This window comes from Anopheles ziemanni, chromosome 3 (assembly GCF_943734765.1).
Source record: "Anopheles ziemanni chromosome 3, idAnoZiCoDA_A2_x.2, whole genome shotgun sequence".
Classification (NCBI taxonomy): domain Eukaryota; kingdom Metazoa; phylum Arthropoda; class Insecta; order Diptera; family Culicidae; genus Anopheles; species Anopheles ziemanni.
In genome coordinates, this window is record NC_080706.1 from 52120998 (window position 1) to 52136546 (window position 15549).

The following is a 15549-nucleotide window of genomic DNA, read 5'->3' on the forward strand; positions in this document are numbered from 1 at the left end:
TTCCAATCAATCCGTCTGGTGGCTAACGATCGTGCTTTGAACTGCAACTCCATCAGGGGCGGCCATTGGTGCAACTTCTACGAATCACAGGCAAGCTCATCTGCACCTGAACCGTCTGATGCCCATCATTATCGCCAGCACTAGCACCATACCGGCCATTAACGGAGGTTTCCACGCTACACGGCTTTCCGGCTCATCGGTTTCGAGGGACGATTAGTTGGTGCAAGCAGAAAGGATTGGAAAAGAAAGCTAGGCAACAGCGACATAACGCTGGCTTGCAGATGTTCGACTCTTTTCCATGAGACTGCACCCCGAACGCCGCCAACATCCTCATCATCCTGCTGTTCGTGATTTTTCGTTTCATTCAGTCGCTTTGGGTTGAGTTTGACGTACCGGGCAATTGGAGAGTTGGTCCACCGGATACTCCAGCCCGAGGGCACCGACCCCCGTGGGAGGTAGAGCGTTCCGAAGCGGACGAGAGCGACACCAGCCGCGGTGTCGGGGACGAACGGTTGACGGAGCGCGTGAAGCACGGGCACAACGACTGCGACAACGTTGCGTGTCGGACGGCGCCATGCGACGCCGGAAGCCCGCGGAAGGCTTCGTTCTAGGCGGCATCTTTTTCTGGACAATAATCGCCCATCTGATTTCGTCATGCCTGGCCATACAGCTCGAGGAGCGGATGGAGATCGTGCGCAAAGTGCTGAAGGAAGTGCCTTTAATCGATGGGTAAGTAGAGGAGCCTCAAATATTTGGGCTTTGCTGAACAGGAGACTAAGAGTCAAAGAACGTCTCTTCGATGTGGGATCCTCCCATACTCCAGTTTTTAACAATCCAACGCCATAGGCGGATCTATCTATTCGGGGACCCCAGGCGGCGGAGTAATCGAGGCTCTCCAGGCATTTCCATTTCCCTAAATGTGTAAGATAAGCCAAAGATCAAAGCTGGACTTATTTGCTTTATAAGAGCTCGTTATCCATTATACATATTTTCAGTTTGTGTATCAGTAGGAACACATTCTAAAAAAGTTTTCTGCTATTTTTGTTATCTTGGATTCACATTTTATTACGAATATTAATTGATCTACATTAGGAGAAGAATTGTATTGCTATACACAGTTTGAAGCCACTTTGATTTGCTTTATAATTTCCGATAGGATTTCTATTCAGAATTAACTTCCACTCATTGCTATCAATTCATCAACAGTGTAATGTCACAGGTAATTCACATTACCTTTCTAACTGTTTGCATATTGCTGTATGTCTCCCTATAAAAACTCGTCATATTCACCTAAACGATCTATATAAATTAAAAAATCACTCCAATATCTTAATTTTGCGGTTCATTTAAACCTCCAAATGCTTAACAGAGGCGGCATAATAATTTTCTATAGAAAACTACTCTTTTTAATACTTAGTACTTAGGTTTCCTGCCCCAGGCCCCCTCCTAGGTAGAAACGCCTCTGTCCGACGATAATACACGTTTTTGACCTTGTACATATCCGATCTTCCAACAGTCACAACGATCTGCCGTGGAACATAAGAAAGTTTCTCAAAAACCAATTGCGCGAGTTCCGGTTCGGCGAGGATCTTCGCGACATCACGCCCTGGTCGACGAGCGCCTGGAGTCACACGGATCTGCGGCGCTTGAAGGAAGGGATGGTTTCAGCACAGGTGAGCATCCGACTTTTCGAGACAATCCCTTGTTTTCTCCGTAGAGATAAGCTTTCGACAGAAAGACGGCCAGCTTTAAAACCGTGCCTACGAACTAGCGTACCTTTACCCTCCCTAGGGGAAGCTTTTTTTTCGCCCGGTTTGTTTGAGGTGGTAATGCTAAAAGCTTCGTTCATTTTAGATGGACTTTTTACTGGCCGTAGGCGCTAATCACACCACTGACGCTCAAGCCCGTGCACGGCCGTGGTAGGTTTCGGTAATTGCTTGGCACAAGTCTTGCGCAAATTACCTAACGATGGGGCCCCCCGAACAAACGAAACAATTTGGCCCTCCCGTAGAGACTCGTGTTTGCGAGGGAACGGAAATTCACCCCCCACCAACAGTGAGCTGAGAGCGGCTCGAGAGCGTCGAAGTCCTGCTTGAAGACGGCGCCCTTTTATGCCTCACCTTGGTCGGCCAGCGTTACGTGCTATGTTCCGCCCAGCGTGTGGAGGAGTCTTGGCGAGACGGTAAGGAAAAATCCTGATAATGGGCCCGCCTCGCTAACTTTAACGCGTGCAGGCCACTACCTCGGCGGCCGAGGTCGTTTAAAGATTTTCCCAGACGTGAAGGCGAAAACGTGTGTCGGACGGAATCGACCGTACATGTGGCCTTCGTTAGTGTCGTCGTCTGGACGTTGCTACGGTTGTCATCTACCGCATCGACACCATCACGAGCATCAGCGTCTTCGTGTCCGGATACTCGCGTTTCATGGACCGGGCGCCAAGAAAAAGCTTCCAGCAATAACAGTTTTTCGTGAAAGGGAACTAATTTTCCTCGCCCGTCGTGGTGCCGCAGTCGGATCCCGGTCTTTGCTATGGTCTTGGTAGCTTCTGACGAGTCCACTTCTACGCGTGTAATGGAAATGGCTACGGAAACGCGCTCTTTTCCCTTTTGTCTTACTTCCATCGAGGGCACGTGAGATCTTCGCTTCCGCTTCGCTACTCCAAACACCGAAGCAGCAGCAGAAATCATCACCTCCGGCGTACGGTATAATGTCTCCATTCGAAGGCCAACGGGCGACCATTCGAATGCTGTCCCGAAGATCCCATCGACGGCTCTGAAATCGAGCAAGAAAAACCCACGGGAGTGCTAGCATCCCTGCCGCGGCGCTACGTTTCCATCATGGCTACGTGCTAAAAAGTCGTCCGCGTTGGACTATTTTGAAGTGAGTTTTCACCTTCCCCGTGCCACACTCCCGAATCCACAAAACTCCCCGTTTGCCAGGGAAGTTTTGACGGTTTGATGGATGCTGTTGAGTTTTGCCCGTTTCTTTCGTTCGCCCTTTACAATCGATGCGGGAAAACACCGGCACACGGCGGAAGACCCACCAGGCGCAAGGATTCCAATTTTATGGAGCACCGTTGAAAAGCTAAAACAAGTTTCTCCGCACCCTCTCCGCACCATTCCGCCGTTCCTCCGCGAATCGCTGACCGCCCAAATCGTCGTTCGGCTGGAACACCATCGATCCTGCGCTGGACTACCCGAAGCCGAACGGCCACGCCTGACCGGTTGTTAAGTTTATGTTGTAAGCTTGTTTGTTTCTGGCTCGGTGTTTTAAATTTCGACAGGAAAACTTCATCCACCTTCTCCCACCGTCCACCGCCGGCCAGTGTGCTTCGAATTGATACATCCCAGGCGCGTTTCTTCCGATGGAGGAGGAAGTTGTTCCAGCTGTTCGATAAGACCAACATTTGTCTTTAGCAACATCATCGAGCAGCAAATGTTCGTCGAATGGAGGGAAATAGTAAACTTACCTGTGGAATTTATTTCTTGCACCTGTTTCTGTGCAGCGAGTTTTTGATTGTTTTTACCAGTCAAAATTTCAGTGTGATTAAAACAATCGTTCGTTGAACAATGAATATCTATTTGTCTCGCCTAGTATTGGCAAATGTTTTGTATTGGTTGAATAGATATGACAAATACACATTACTTTATTGTTTTGAACAAACAGAAAACAATCTATGATTATCAACAGTATCAAAAAACCAAGGAAAAACGATGGGAGTTCTCAGAAGCGGATCAACCGGTTCCGGGGCATGAAGCGGTGGGATAATCGGGGCCGTCCAGACATTGCAACTGCTCTAAATGTGTCTATACCTAAGGCTAAAATTGGACTTATTTCTTAAAACAGCTTGCAATCCTTTATATTCAGCTTAAGTTTTCACGCTTTTCAATAGGAACAAATGCTACACATCTTTCCGTTATTATCCATAATTATGTCACACATCTTATAGTAAATGTTAATTTAGGCAAAGAATCTAATATAAAAAAAAACAAATTCATAAACAATACAATGTGATTGCATGTTTTATTCAATCAGATCAGATCAGATAGATTATCTGAACATAATCAACCTGATTTTAGGAATCAAAAAAAAAAAAAATTAGTAAAACTCCCTTCGTTCTGTTAATTATGGCCTCGAAATCCTAAACCAACCGGATTCATTTAAACTACTCATTTTCATACTTTTCTGTGATAAATGTCATGCTTTTCTTTTTTACATTAATACAAATTTAGTTTACTGTTAAAAGATGATTGTTATTTATAATGTGCAAAGAGCTGCCGTGCGATAGTTTCATTTTTTAATATTTTAAAATCGCTCAAATCAAATTGAACAGCGATGAGGAAAATAATGCAGACATTTGGTGGCCCGTAAATTGAGAGCATTTTAAAACAAACGGAAATGATTAGATCGAATGAAGACAGACGCTAACATATTCTACCAAGGCTTTAAAGGTGCAAATTAACAATGTTTAATAAAATCGGTGAATTCTTTATTGGTCCGGGGTTTTCACGGGGCTCATAGGTAGATCCGCCTCTGAGAGTTTTTCATAATGATGGACAAAGTATCTAGCATTTCATATCCGTTAACAATTTTACAAACATTAAAAACACGCTCACAGTTGAGTTGTCAGATGAAGCTAAACCTAATTTCCCATCGCCTACGTGTTCCCCCCAACGATGTCATATCATTCGTTCAAAATAAATAGATGCCGTTTTATCTTCTAACAAGCTCAATCAAAAGGATTGGCATAAAAATTAAATGATTCACTCCGGCGAGCGGTCTTTGTTTGGTCGGTTAGCCAAACTAGGTGCCATTTCATTGCCGTACAAACTCCCATCCCATCTTGAGGTGGAGTGGTTGGTGGGGAGGGGGGGGAGTGCGTTCGCAAACCACCGGAAAACACCGGGTCCCTTTCGAATGGTCCGTGAAGACGCCACCGGTCCGGTTCGAGCATAAGTCTCGAGAGTGGAATAAATAATTCATTTCGCCAAAAAAACACTCCCGAGACACTGGTAGTGTTCGTCGAGTGGGCTTAGGGTCGGGACAGCAAGACAGCAAACGGGCACCGGGCTTCATGTTGTGCCCCGCAGTGTGTTTTGCCAGGACACCGAACGGAAGAAACGGAACACCCTATGCAAACGAACGCCAAACCGCACAACCCTACCGGCCTCTGCCCTTTTGTACGTTTGTGGATTGTGGAGGTATGGTTTGTTTTTTTCGCTTTTCTTTTCGTTCCTTTGTGTTTCCTACCCTGCCCCGGACTTGTTAGGGCGACTTCTCCATGATTGCCCCCTTGAGACGACAATGACGGTCCAATCTTCTTTCAATCTCGGACCCAAACTCTTCATCGTTTCATCTCCACCGCATGAACACGAGGGGGGGGGGGGGGGGGGGACGTCTGGTAGTCCGAGGCGGCGGACAAATGTTCGGACTGCCAGCAAAGAAAAGGTCACGTCGAGCAATCCACGGGCGTTCGGTCCGAAGGTGGTTTTGCTAATGCTATCTTTATGCTTCGTGATTGTCCTTATCATCGGCGAGTGTCGTGAGACTATCGCCATAACCATGGCCCGGGACGCCCCAAGCGGAAAACGAGCTCGGTTCGATATAACCGAACTGACTCGACGGGTGACTCCTTTCGTCTTCTCCATGACCACCCGAACCGGCGCGATAGTTTCCGACACGCCGACACACCAAGAAAAACTGGTACGACTTTCTGGAGTACATTTCTCACATCGGGCCACTTTGTCTGCGTGATTTTCCGGCTCGATTTGGAGATTCTTTTGGTCGTTTTCTCTACGCAACAAAAACTGTTACTACAGTTCCCAGAGGGAGTACACACCGGCTTGTACGGCGCATGTTTTACGATACGTTTCCTCCTCCCGAGGCGTTTGCTGGGGCCGTTCTTTTCGCCAGCCACCCGGAAGCCCTTGCGGAAAACCCCTCCTCCCCGGCGCCCCGGGCCGGGCGTCTCACGTAAATCATTTTACACGCAATGCCGCTCCACACGCGGCCACCGCTACTGCGGATGTCCTTCCTTCCTTCCTGGTTCCGCTGTACGAGCGCAAAAAAAGAGTGGGAAAAATTTACGACCAACCCGTGATTGCGTGCCGGGAGTTGAGTAAATGTTTGATCTGTTCGTTTCATTTCGCTGGCCGCACCTTCCGTTTCGCCGATCGGCGGAACAGAGCACTCCTCACTCGCCATACCCTACACGCACTCGCCAGCCGCTCGTAAAGCTTCATTTATGATGTTTCTATTGCCCTCTGTGTCCCGTTGCGCTCATTCGCTACGTTTCGGTTCTCGTTTTTCTTGTTACAGTTCTGGTCGGCCTATGCCCCATGCTCGTCGCAACATTTGGACGCAGTGCAATTAACGCTCGAGCAAATCGATCTCATTCGACGGTTAGTCAATCTGTATCCGCAGCATATGGCGCTGGTAACCACGGCCGATGGTAAGTACTGCGAACGGGCTTTTATCGATGTGCTGAGCAGGTTGTTCCAATATTTTGCATGAAACGAAGTTGTAACTGATCAAAGTGATTTTAGTCATCCGTGGTCGTTTATAATAAGTTCTGAGATTATCGGAAAAGATGTAGATCAGTGCTCGTAGCAACGGGACTACAATAATATAAAGATTGACCAACTTTTACTTTTTGATTCAACAACAACAATAACACTTATAATAATTTTGAACGAAATAGCAATTACTTCTTACTTTATAAAAGTTGACACTCTACATCTAAAGACTTTTGAGTATTTCAAACAATATACCAGTGTATTTTAATTAATTATAGCGAGTTTTAATTAATCTTAACCAAGTTGATTTGGTCCGAGAACGTAATTTAAAAAAAAAAACAATCATGTTGATCTTTTTATCCCAACACGTTTATTTTATAGTGTAGAAATCAGTATATCCGAACCCATTGTTATAAATCCTTTCTCGTATTTTTTTATCAATATTTTGGTTATACATTAAACATAATTGATGCACATTTACGTGAATCCTTCGAAACAAACTGAATATTGAATTAATCTATTTTTACATTTTAAAAACAAAGCTCAAAAAGATATGTTCAATATATTTTGGAACATCATTAAACTAGATAGTTTCTGATTCCATTACAATTTTTGCACATCAGAAGCACATTTTAAAATAAATAAAATAAAAAACTAGAGGTAAAGGAATTAAAAAAGAGACATTTGAGGCTGATTTTTTAATAATAGAATTTACCAATTGGCGAGAAAAATCCCATTTCTTAACCCTTTCATTCAATTGGAACATAGAATCAGTTGATTTTAGATTCTTAAAAAATATAAAACGCATTGAAAACATGTTGTAATGATGGTTAATTTTATAATATTGTGATTAATATAAGCATGTACCTATATTTATTTCAAATCATCGTTTTTATCTCAGCTCGGCATGCTATTTTTGTTCCCAAGACTGGCTGTGCTGAACAGAACTAATGGCGTAGAGTATAAGAAAAACATGCAATTTGTTTTCAAGAAAGCGTCCAATTTCTACTCCAAACAGGTATCGAAGAAAGCCATCGGTCCGGAAAGCTGGCCAGCCTGATCGGGATCGAGGGTGGCCACTCGATCGGCACCAGCCTGGGCGTGCTGCGGACCTTCTACCAGCTGGGCGCCCGCTATCTCACCCTCACGCACACCTGCAACACGCCCTGGGCGGACTGCTGCAAAGTTGATGAGCCGGGCCGGGTGCCGCACATCGGTGGCCTGTCCCACTTCGGCACGCTCGTCGTGACCGAGATGAACCGGCTCGGCATGATCGTCGACCTCTCGCACGTGTCCGTGCCGACGATGCTGGACGCGCTGGCCACCTCGAAGGCCCCGGTCATCTTCTCCCACTCTTCCGCGCACGCCATCTGCAACAGCTCGCGCAACGTGCCGGACCACGTCCTCAAGCGAATCGTAAGTGAACCCGCCGGCGTGACTTATCGGGCGTCATCTTTCCCCCGCCACGGTCCAATTAAAAATTGGTCAACCCATGTGCCGGGCGCCAGCACTCGCTGCTCCCGAACGCCGAAGCTAATGAAGTTAGCTGGGAAGCAAATTAAAATGAAAATTTATCCCATATTTGCCCCGTTTGCCCACGCCTCAGGTGACCGTTTCCCGCTGCCGGTCAAGTACATGGAAAGAATGTAGCTCTAAAACAACATTGCACCCACCACCGTCGCCCCAACCACCTCCGCACGATGCACGGCGACGCCCACGACTAATCAGTAGAAAATCCTTGTCCGCCGGTTATTATTTTTCTCTCTTATTTTGTAGAACCGTCCCTTTTTATTTTGCCTCTTTCCTGCCGGTATTTGTGCACCAAACGAATCCTTACGGACCCGGGATCCGTCTGGCGATGGTGGATGACGATCCAAAATATTTGCATAATTTGATGAAATTTAATATAGCATCGCCCGTGAGCATCAACACCGTCGTGGGTGTGTCCTTCGCCCGCCAGCCAATAGACTCTGCCATAGCTTCCAGTGATGGTGGACACGAAGGCGAGCGTGATTTGATGGAGTTCGGGCGATGACAGTCGGATGGATACGGTCCGATCCTTGCCGCATCTTCATCGACGAACGGAGACATTTCGTTCATTGCGCCACTTGGTGAAAGAATAACAAGAAATTAATTAAAAATCAGCACACAAATATTAATATTTCGTTCCGAACGGGACGCGCCACTTCGGTGGACGAGCAAAACGTCAGGAATTGGACTGATTCCGTAGGTCCGATTGCCGTAGAGCTTGGTGTCCGTATGTGTAGACATTTCTGGTACTGTTAAAGAGAGTCGGTTTCCAGAAGGACTTGGGGGTACCGCCGGTCAGTTTTCTCGTTAGAATGAAACCCTCGATAGCATGGTGGAATGCAGTACGTACGTTCCAAAAAGAGCAGTTTTTCATTTCTGTTTTTCCTCTTTTTCTCTTTCCCTTTTCCACGCTCACGCAACCCACGCTTTTCTTGGCCGCCCTCGCCCGCTAAACTTGTGCTGCACCGGATGGAAATTCACCGGACGACACTTTGAACCTGACCACTTCAAACTGACCGTAAACCACACTCCGAACTCCCGTTCGATGCGGGGTGGGGAAAAACACCACCCCTTCCCACCTCGGTCGGGAACCTAAAACCCAAAACCACGCCGTACCGAAACACGCCGTCAACCGCGTGGCTAACGGAACACAATGGCACGGGGCCGAATCTTGGCTGACCTCGGAAAACCAATTTCCGCTACCAATTTGCCGTCACATCACCACAATGTACCGCCGCTGCCGATCGCCTCCTCTAATCCTGTCCTGCCCCCCCCCCGGGGTTCGGCCCCTCCGGTTCGGCATTCCGCGCACGGGAAAATGTATCGATCGACCGACGAACCTGCCGAAAAACACACCGGAACACACCGGATGCAACACCGGATGCAAGGCGGTTAACGGTGGGCTGGTGATGGTTGCATTCTATCCCCATTTTGTGAGCTGCGGCGAGAAGGCAACCCTCAAGGACGTCGTGGGTGAGTACGGAAGCTCGTAAATAATGGAACCGAAATTTTCTAATGCACCGAAATTGGATGCCGCGCCAGCCAGGCACTCGGCGGGACACTAACGAGACGTTAAACCTTCGGCTAAACTTTCCCGGGGTTGCGCCCTCGGACACTCGAGTCGCTCGGAGACACTGAGAAGGAGCAACGCACAGGGAAAAAGAAAAACTAGAAACAAAAAAAATATACGTGAGAAGCGCAAGCATAAAAGTCTGCGAGGGGAAGTGGGCGCACGCGCGCACTCGCGGGAAAGGGTATCATTAAAATGGCTGAAATATCGAACAACTCAATTTCCGTCGACATCGATTCGGTGTCGTAGGGGGGCGGGGGCGCACTCTTCGCACTGGATTATAAAATGGCCCACCGCCGGTTCAAAGTGAAAGGATTTAGCCTCGGCGCCCGCCTTTGTTCTAGCGAAAGATAATATTTATCATCCGTGCCAACTCAGCCCACATTATCTAACTTTATTCGCCCGTAATCATTTATCATTATTAGAGCCTCCCGGTAATTTGAGCCGAAAGCTTAAAACGCGCGAGAGAAAGGATTGCACGAGCCAGAAGGAAAACTAAACACAAAAGATAATGAACAAGCTTAGATGGTGCTTTATTGAATTTATCTGATTGAATGAATGAATTAACATATTTTATTCACGATTGGTTCCGCTTTATCGTTTCGCAGCCCATATTAATCACATCCGAGACGTTGCTGGCGTGGACCACGTTGGCATCGGCGCTGGGTATGATGGAGTGAACTTGTAAGTGGTATTTAATTATGTGAAGCAGTGCTTTTTAGCATTATGTTTTCGTAAGTTGGACGTATTAGTAAACATATCTTGGATATAATTTTAATACAAAATATCTTGTTTCCAAAAAGATCTTCAGCTCGCAGAGATCTAGTCGGCAAAGAATGTAAATAAGCCGCTTTGTTTTAAGGTTTTCATCTAAGTGATTGCATCAGATCTTTGAGGCGGTTTCTACAAAGAATTCGATTCCGTAAAAGTGATTCTGTGTAAGAACATCTAGAATTTATTACAAAGTCAATTGCAAGGTCCAAGAAAATTAAGTTTACTTTTAATTTAGTTAGTAGTTACTCAAATATTCAATTTCAATTCAATTCAATTCAAGTAAAAATTAAATGATATAAGTAAAATTTGAAAGAACCTTACACCCCTTCTTAAGGTTCACTGTTCGAATAGCAATTCATTGTAACTTTCTTTCGTAATCTAAAAACGCAGTCGATTGTTTAATGATGAAACTTTTCCGTGAATTTCCCATCGCCCCGTAGAGTCCCGCAAGGATTGGAGGATGTCTCCAGGTATCCCTACCTGTTCGCAGAACTGCTAGAATCAGAACGGTGGACCGAGGAAGACATAGCGAAGCTGGCGGGGAGAAATCTTATACGAGTTTTCCGGCAGGTCGAACAGGTACGTGCTGCTGCCAAGTGGCAAACCTCCTCCCACTGTCACCACGTTCCTTTCATTTTTTTTCTACATCTTTCCCCTTTTCTACCCTCTTTATCAATATCTTTTCGCCAACCATCTTTTTCCACAGATACGGGACCAGCTCGAGGCCCAAGGAATGCTCCCCATCGATCAATCGATACCACCGGAAGATATTCTGGGCCGCTCGTACTGTCGCTACTCGGGACCCCGCACGTGATGAACCGTCGGGCGCGCGGGTGGCGACCAACCGGCCCCTCTTCCACACACCATCGAACGAATCCACCAACTCCCGCTTCCGGTGCACTCGCTGGCGGAACCGGGTATCGAGCACTGGACGGTCACCTCCGTCTGAGGTGACAGCCCGGGCACGGGAAGCACCGCGGAATCGACCTCCTTCGACCTTTTTATTGCATATCACGCACACGAATCCACTCCAGAATACACACAAACACACAACCAACCTATTCGCTGCCCTCCGGGAAAAGGGCCAACGACTTAAGAAGGCAACTTGTTTCCCGCGAAAGATACATCGTTTATCCTATAGCACAATTGTGACGACCGGAATCGGGCCTCGGTCAATCCATTCCCGTCGTACAGCGACAAGCACGTCCCGGCAGGATACAGCTATCCAACCATCGATTGAGCAAATGTTTCAGAGGAAGATTCTAAATGCATCAGCAAACACGAATCGATACAAACAGACGTCCTGTATCTTCAACGGACTTTAAAACGTATCCAGACCGGAGAGATGCACTGAAGCTACGAGGGATTGTGGCCCCGTGCCGGTTCTTGTGTCGTTCTGTACAGAAAAGAGAATAGTAAAGCGACTAGAGGGGAACCGACAACGTTCGATTGGCGTCGATTGTTAATGTTTGTAAGATATGTATGTGAGTGCAGGGCAGGGTGCCGAACGGGGAAAAGGGTTTACTTGATTGTCTTCGTAACTTTGCAACTAATAGTGGATGTCAATCTAGGGCAGGTAACTGTACATACATTATCATGTAGAAATGATACACTAACGGAACGAAACGGTTTACATTTTGGCGTGACGCAAGCGCTGGCTGGCGTGTTGGTGACGCTATTTATCATTCGGTCCCTCCGGCCAGCCGGTCGTCGTTAGCTCGTAAGTTAGTATGGGCAGCAGAGCGCACACGGTACGCACACTTCCTTGGTCAGAGCTAGCAAATCAACAGCATCATCGTTAACACCAGTGTTGATTTGGAACCGTATTTTCTTCCCCTTCTGATCGGTGTGTGATTTGATCAATCAGTTTTCCAAAAGGACATCGTTCTTGTACGGCAGCGTTTGTTTTCCTCACTTTTAATTTTCTGGTTCGTTGTTCACCCCGTACACGCTGCATCCACTGTACCGTTCCAACTCACTACGTGCGTTCGTTCAATGGACACATGTTGATCACTGGAGGAAAAACTCGTCAAATCGAAATGTGATAGATATTTGTATTGAAGCCCCTTTATCCTTAAATCCAAGCATGCACAAATGGTGTCGGTAGTTTGCGTGCAACAACCAAGCAGTAGCCAACACTTCCGTCGTCTCTTCTCGAGTCAAAGCTTACGTAAAACTTCACACCTTCTTTTTCCACCACACATGCAAAAACAGACACACATACACATACACACATGCATTACCATTTTGACCCAATCTGCAAATTGTAGGTTGCAGTCGTTATCCCAAAAATGTATCTGTACATAATCGTATTATCGTAGATTGCTCACTTCCGACGCATTGATGCAGCAGATCGGTTTTTACATTGAAAATCATTTACATCGCGCCTGAAAGGCTACACACGCCGTGGGCACATCCGTACGACCAAATGCGATATTCATGCGAGAAAAGCTGTGAACAAGCATAAGCATATTATATCATGCATTTCCTCCATTCGGTTATGGCGGAACACATTTCCATTCTTTATTGCTCGATGTTCGCCGGGAAGCGGGGAAATGGTTAGCTGATTGATTCAACACAACACAACCGAAAATACAGAGCCTCGTTCCGCTCCCCTTTGGTTTGGCCATTTATAGAATAAACGATGAAATCGGGTTATGTTCAATAAAGCAGACATCTTGGGTTTTTCAGACGAGGTTTTTAGGGTATTTGAAAGTTTGTACAAATCTTTAAGAAAAATTCTTTCCAGAGATAATGGTGAGCCATTCGATTGCAAACAAAAGCAAAAATCGAGCGTCTTTGTAATGCATGGTTTAATAGTTTTCACTGAAGTGGTTTAGGCAACGGTAGATGCTAACGACTGATGCGCAAAGCTATGCAATGCATGTACATTTTTACGGCGAATACAAAACACAGCAAAACATTCTAAGCTAGTCGCTCTGAATCGAATGGCGTAATATGGCGCTCACTAAACCTCACTTCACTTCCAGCGTCAGTGAACGATCGTATCCATTGTATTATATGTAGCTGACTGTCCAAAAATCGAGTTAAATGAATTCAATTGGTCATCAACCAAAGCGAACCGAACCACACTCCGAAACTAACAGCTCGCGTAACAATCAGTAAGTTAGCAGCGCGTCAAAAATTGTATGCAGCAATTACAAAAAAAAACGGAAAAGATCTCTATAGATATCGGAGCACGCGATCGAGATAAAAATAAAACGAAAAATCACATCTTCAACCTATCCATGACCATCTTGAGCCGGAGAAAACCTCCTTTTAGTTTGTCATCAGTTTGTATGGTCATATAAAACCCCCGCCACAGATTGCCAAACGAGTTCACTTTTTTTTAACGTACGTACAGTTTTAAACAAACAAATACCGAACAGACCAAACCCCGAGGGTGTGTGCAGACGTGTACAAAAATAGATCGAGTTTAAAACCGTTAAAGTAAAACCAAAATACACATGTAGCAATTGGCAGGAGCGAACGGAATAAATTACACTCTAGCAAATTTCAAACGAAGGTAACTTACATTGTGAGCTCCGAGGGAACAGGAAGAACAAAGCAAAGGAAGACACCTTAGAGGACTTACAATACAAAAGAAAAATAATAAAGAACAAACCTTTCAAACCAAATCACGAACAAAGTGTCGGTAGCAAAGATTAAGAAGCTATAAATAAATTGTTTAATAAACATTTAAAAGTCATATGAAAAACTACCAGCCTTCCTTGTTCTGACTTCGTACTTTCTTGACCCTTTCACAGCGGGAGGCAGTATGAGCACAGGCAAGTCGGCACAAACTACAAAAAAGCACGCCTAAATGGTTTTCATCACTTCTTAAATTGCTTGCATGTGACCCGGCTGTACCCGGCGCGGCATTATCGAAACCCATCCCGGAAATGCAGCAAAACCGAAACCCGACCGAGGCACGGCACCTCGCCCGGAAGGGTCGCAACAACTACGGCCGCTTATGCGGGTCGACATGCCCATAAATCTTGAGCTTAAATTTATCGTACTTTTTTTGAGTATGTGTGCATGCGTGTTTGTGTGTTCGTGTCTTGCTTTCACTGGTGCCGTCGGATGACGATGAACGATGCCCTTCAGTCGGCCCGCAGTGATCCTTTCATTTCCATTCATTTTCCTCATCAATCATCGGCGTACTGTGCTTTGGCGTGCGGAGTTCGGGGCTCGGTGCAACACACGTGAGGACCGTCGCGTGTATCGAACGGCAAGCTATCGAAAGTGTAACAATGTACCCGTTGCGTCCTGCCTCCCACCAAACCCGGCGAGTTTTGGTGTTTGCTCTGGTCGTAACACAGTTTCGACTAGCGGTGGGGTGAAAGTTTTTCCTTCCCTTCTTGAAGGCGAAGCAAAGCTGTACGGATCGCGACGTGGAGGGAAAAATCATAAACAAGCTCGTTTGCTTTCCTTTAAGGGCGCTGCTTGCCAGCAGATTTCATCGGGCCAGTGCTGTATAGGGCGTGTTTTTGCATGATCATGAATACATCATCTTTCTGTGGCAAAGAGGTATTCGATAAATGGAAAGCGACCACAGTTTGGGGCCCATCGGTTTTATATGCACTTCTCGCTTTTCCGAGAACATTGGCAACATTTTGTGATTTTCGCTTGGTATAACTCCAGTCGATGAAAATTTTACAATCCTTCGTATTTCTGCAAAGCCTATCAATGAAAAACTTCTTGTTAAAATACTCCACAATGACGTCAACTATTTGTATCCATTCTGTTTCTTCTTTCTAAAGCGAACGATATATATTTGTGAACCACCTCGGTGCTTTGGCATACTTTCTTTTCAAGAAACATTTCAACACTTTTTCAGATGCGTAAAAAATCTGGATTCCCCTTCCACCCGCTCGCATTCCCAAGGAATGCTTTTAATACGTGTAATGGCGTAAAAGGCTCGAATTCAATTTTAGCCCCATAATCAGTCATCTTCCGTCCGAGCGGAGGATATGGAAGCGGATGAATTTTTGCCGAAAGCGGTAGGTGAAAACTTTTTCCTCCCACGCCGAAAGGGGAAGGGGAGCCGGGAAAGTTCCGTACCATTTCATAGACACACATACACACATACACACACACACCTACTAAAGGATACCAAGCGCAGAGAAATGAGGCGGAAACGTGAAAATGTACAGAGCC

At 46.0% G+C, this 15549-nt stretch overlaps 2 protein-coding genes across 2 annotated transcripts in view; one reads left to right on the forward strand and one right to left on the reverse strand.

The window, feature by feature from the left end:
- Positions 1–15549, reverse strand: part of LOC131286883 (septin-1) — a 208615-nt gene that overhangs the window by 9630 nt on the left and 183436 nt on the right. The gene's annotated exons all lie outside the window — the stretch shown is intronic.
- Positions 575–11203, forward strand: LOC131286882 (dipeptidase 1). Its single transcript, XM_058315889.1, has 8 exons — positions 575–729; positions 1517–1673; positions 6319–6451; positions 7534–7931; positions 9434–9518; positions 10224–10299; positions 10830–10968; positions 11096–11203. Exons 1-8 carry the CDS (start codon positions 575–577, stop codon positions 11201–11203), a joined length of 1251 nt encoding a protein of 416 aa, XP_058171872.1.

Coding starts and splice junctions, on each gene's coding strand:
- LOC131286882 (XM_058315889.1), top strand. CDS start 575: ATGCGACGCCGGAAGCCCGCGGAAGGCTTCGTTCTAGGCGGCATCTTT. Junction 730..1,516: donor GAAGTGCCTTTAATCGATGG/GTAAGTAGAGGA, acceptor ATCTTCCAACAG/TCACAACGATCTGCCGTGGA. Junction 1,674..6,318: donor AAGGGATGGTTTCAGCACAG/GTGAGCATCCGA, acceptor TTCTTGTTACAG/TTCTGGTCGGCCTATGCCCC.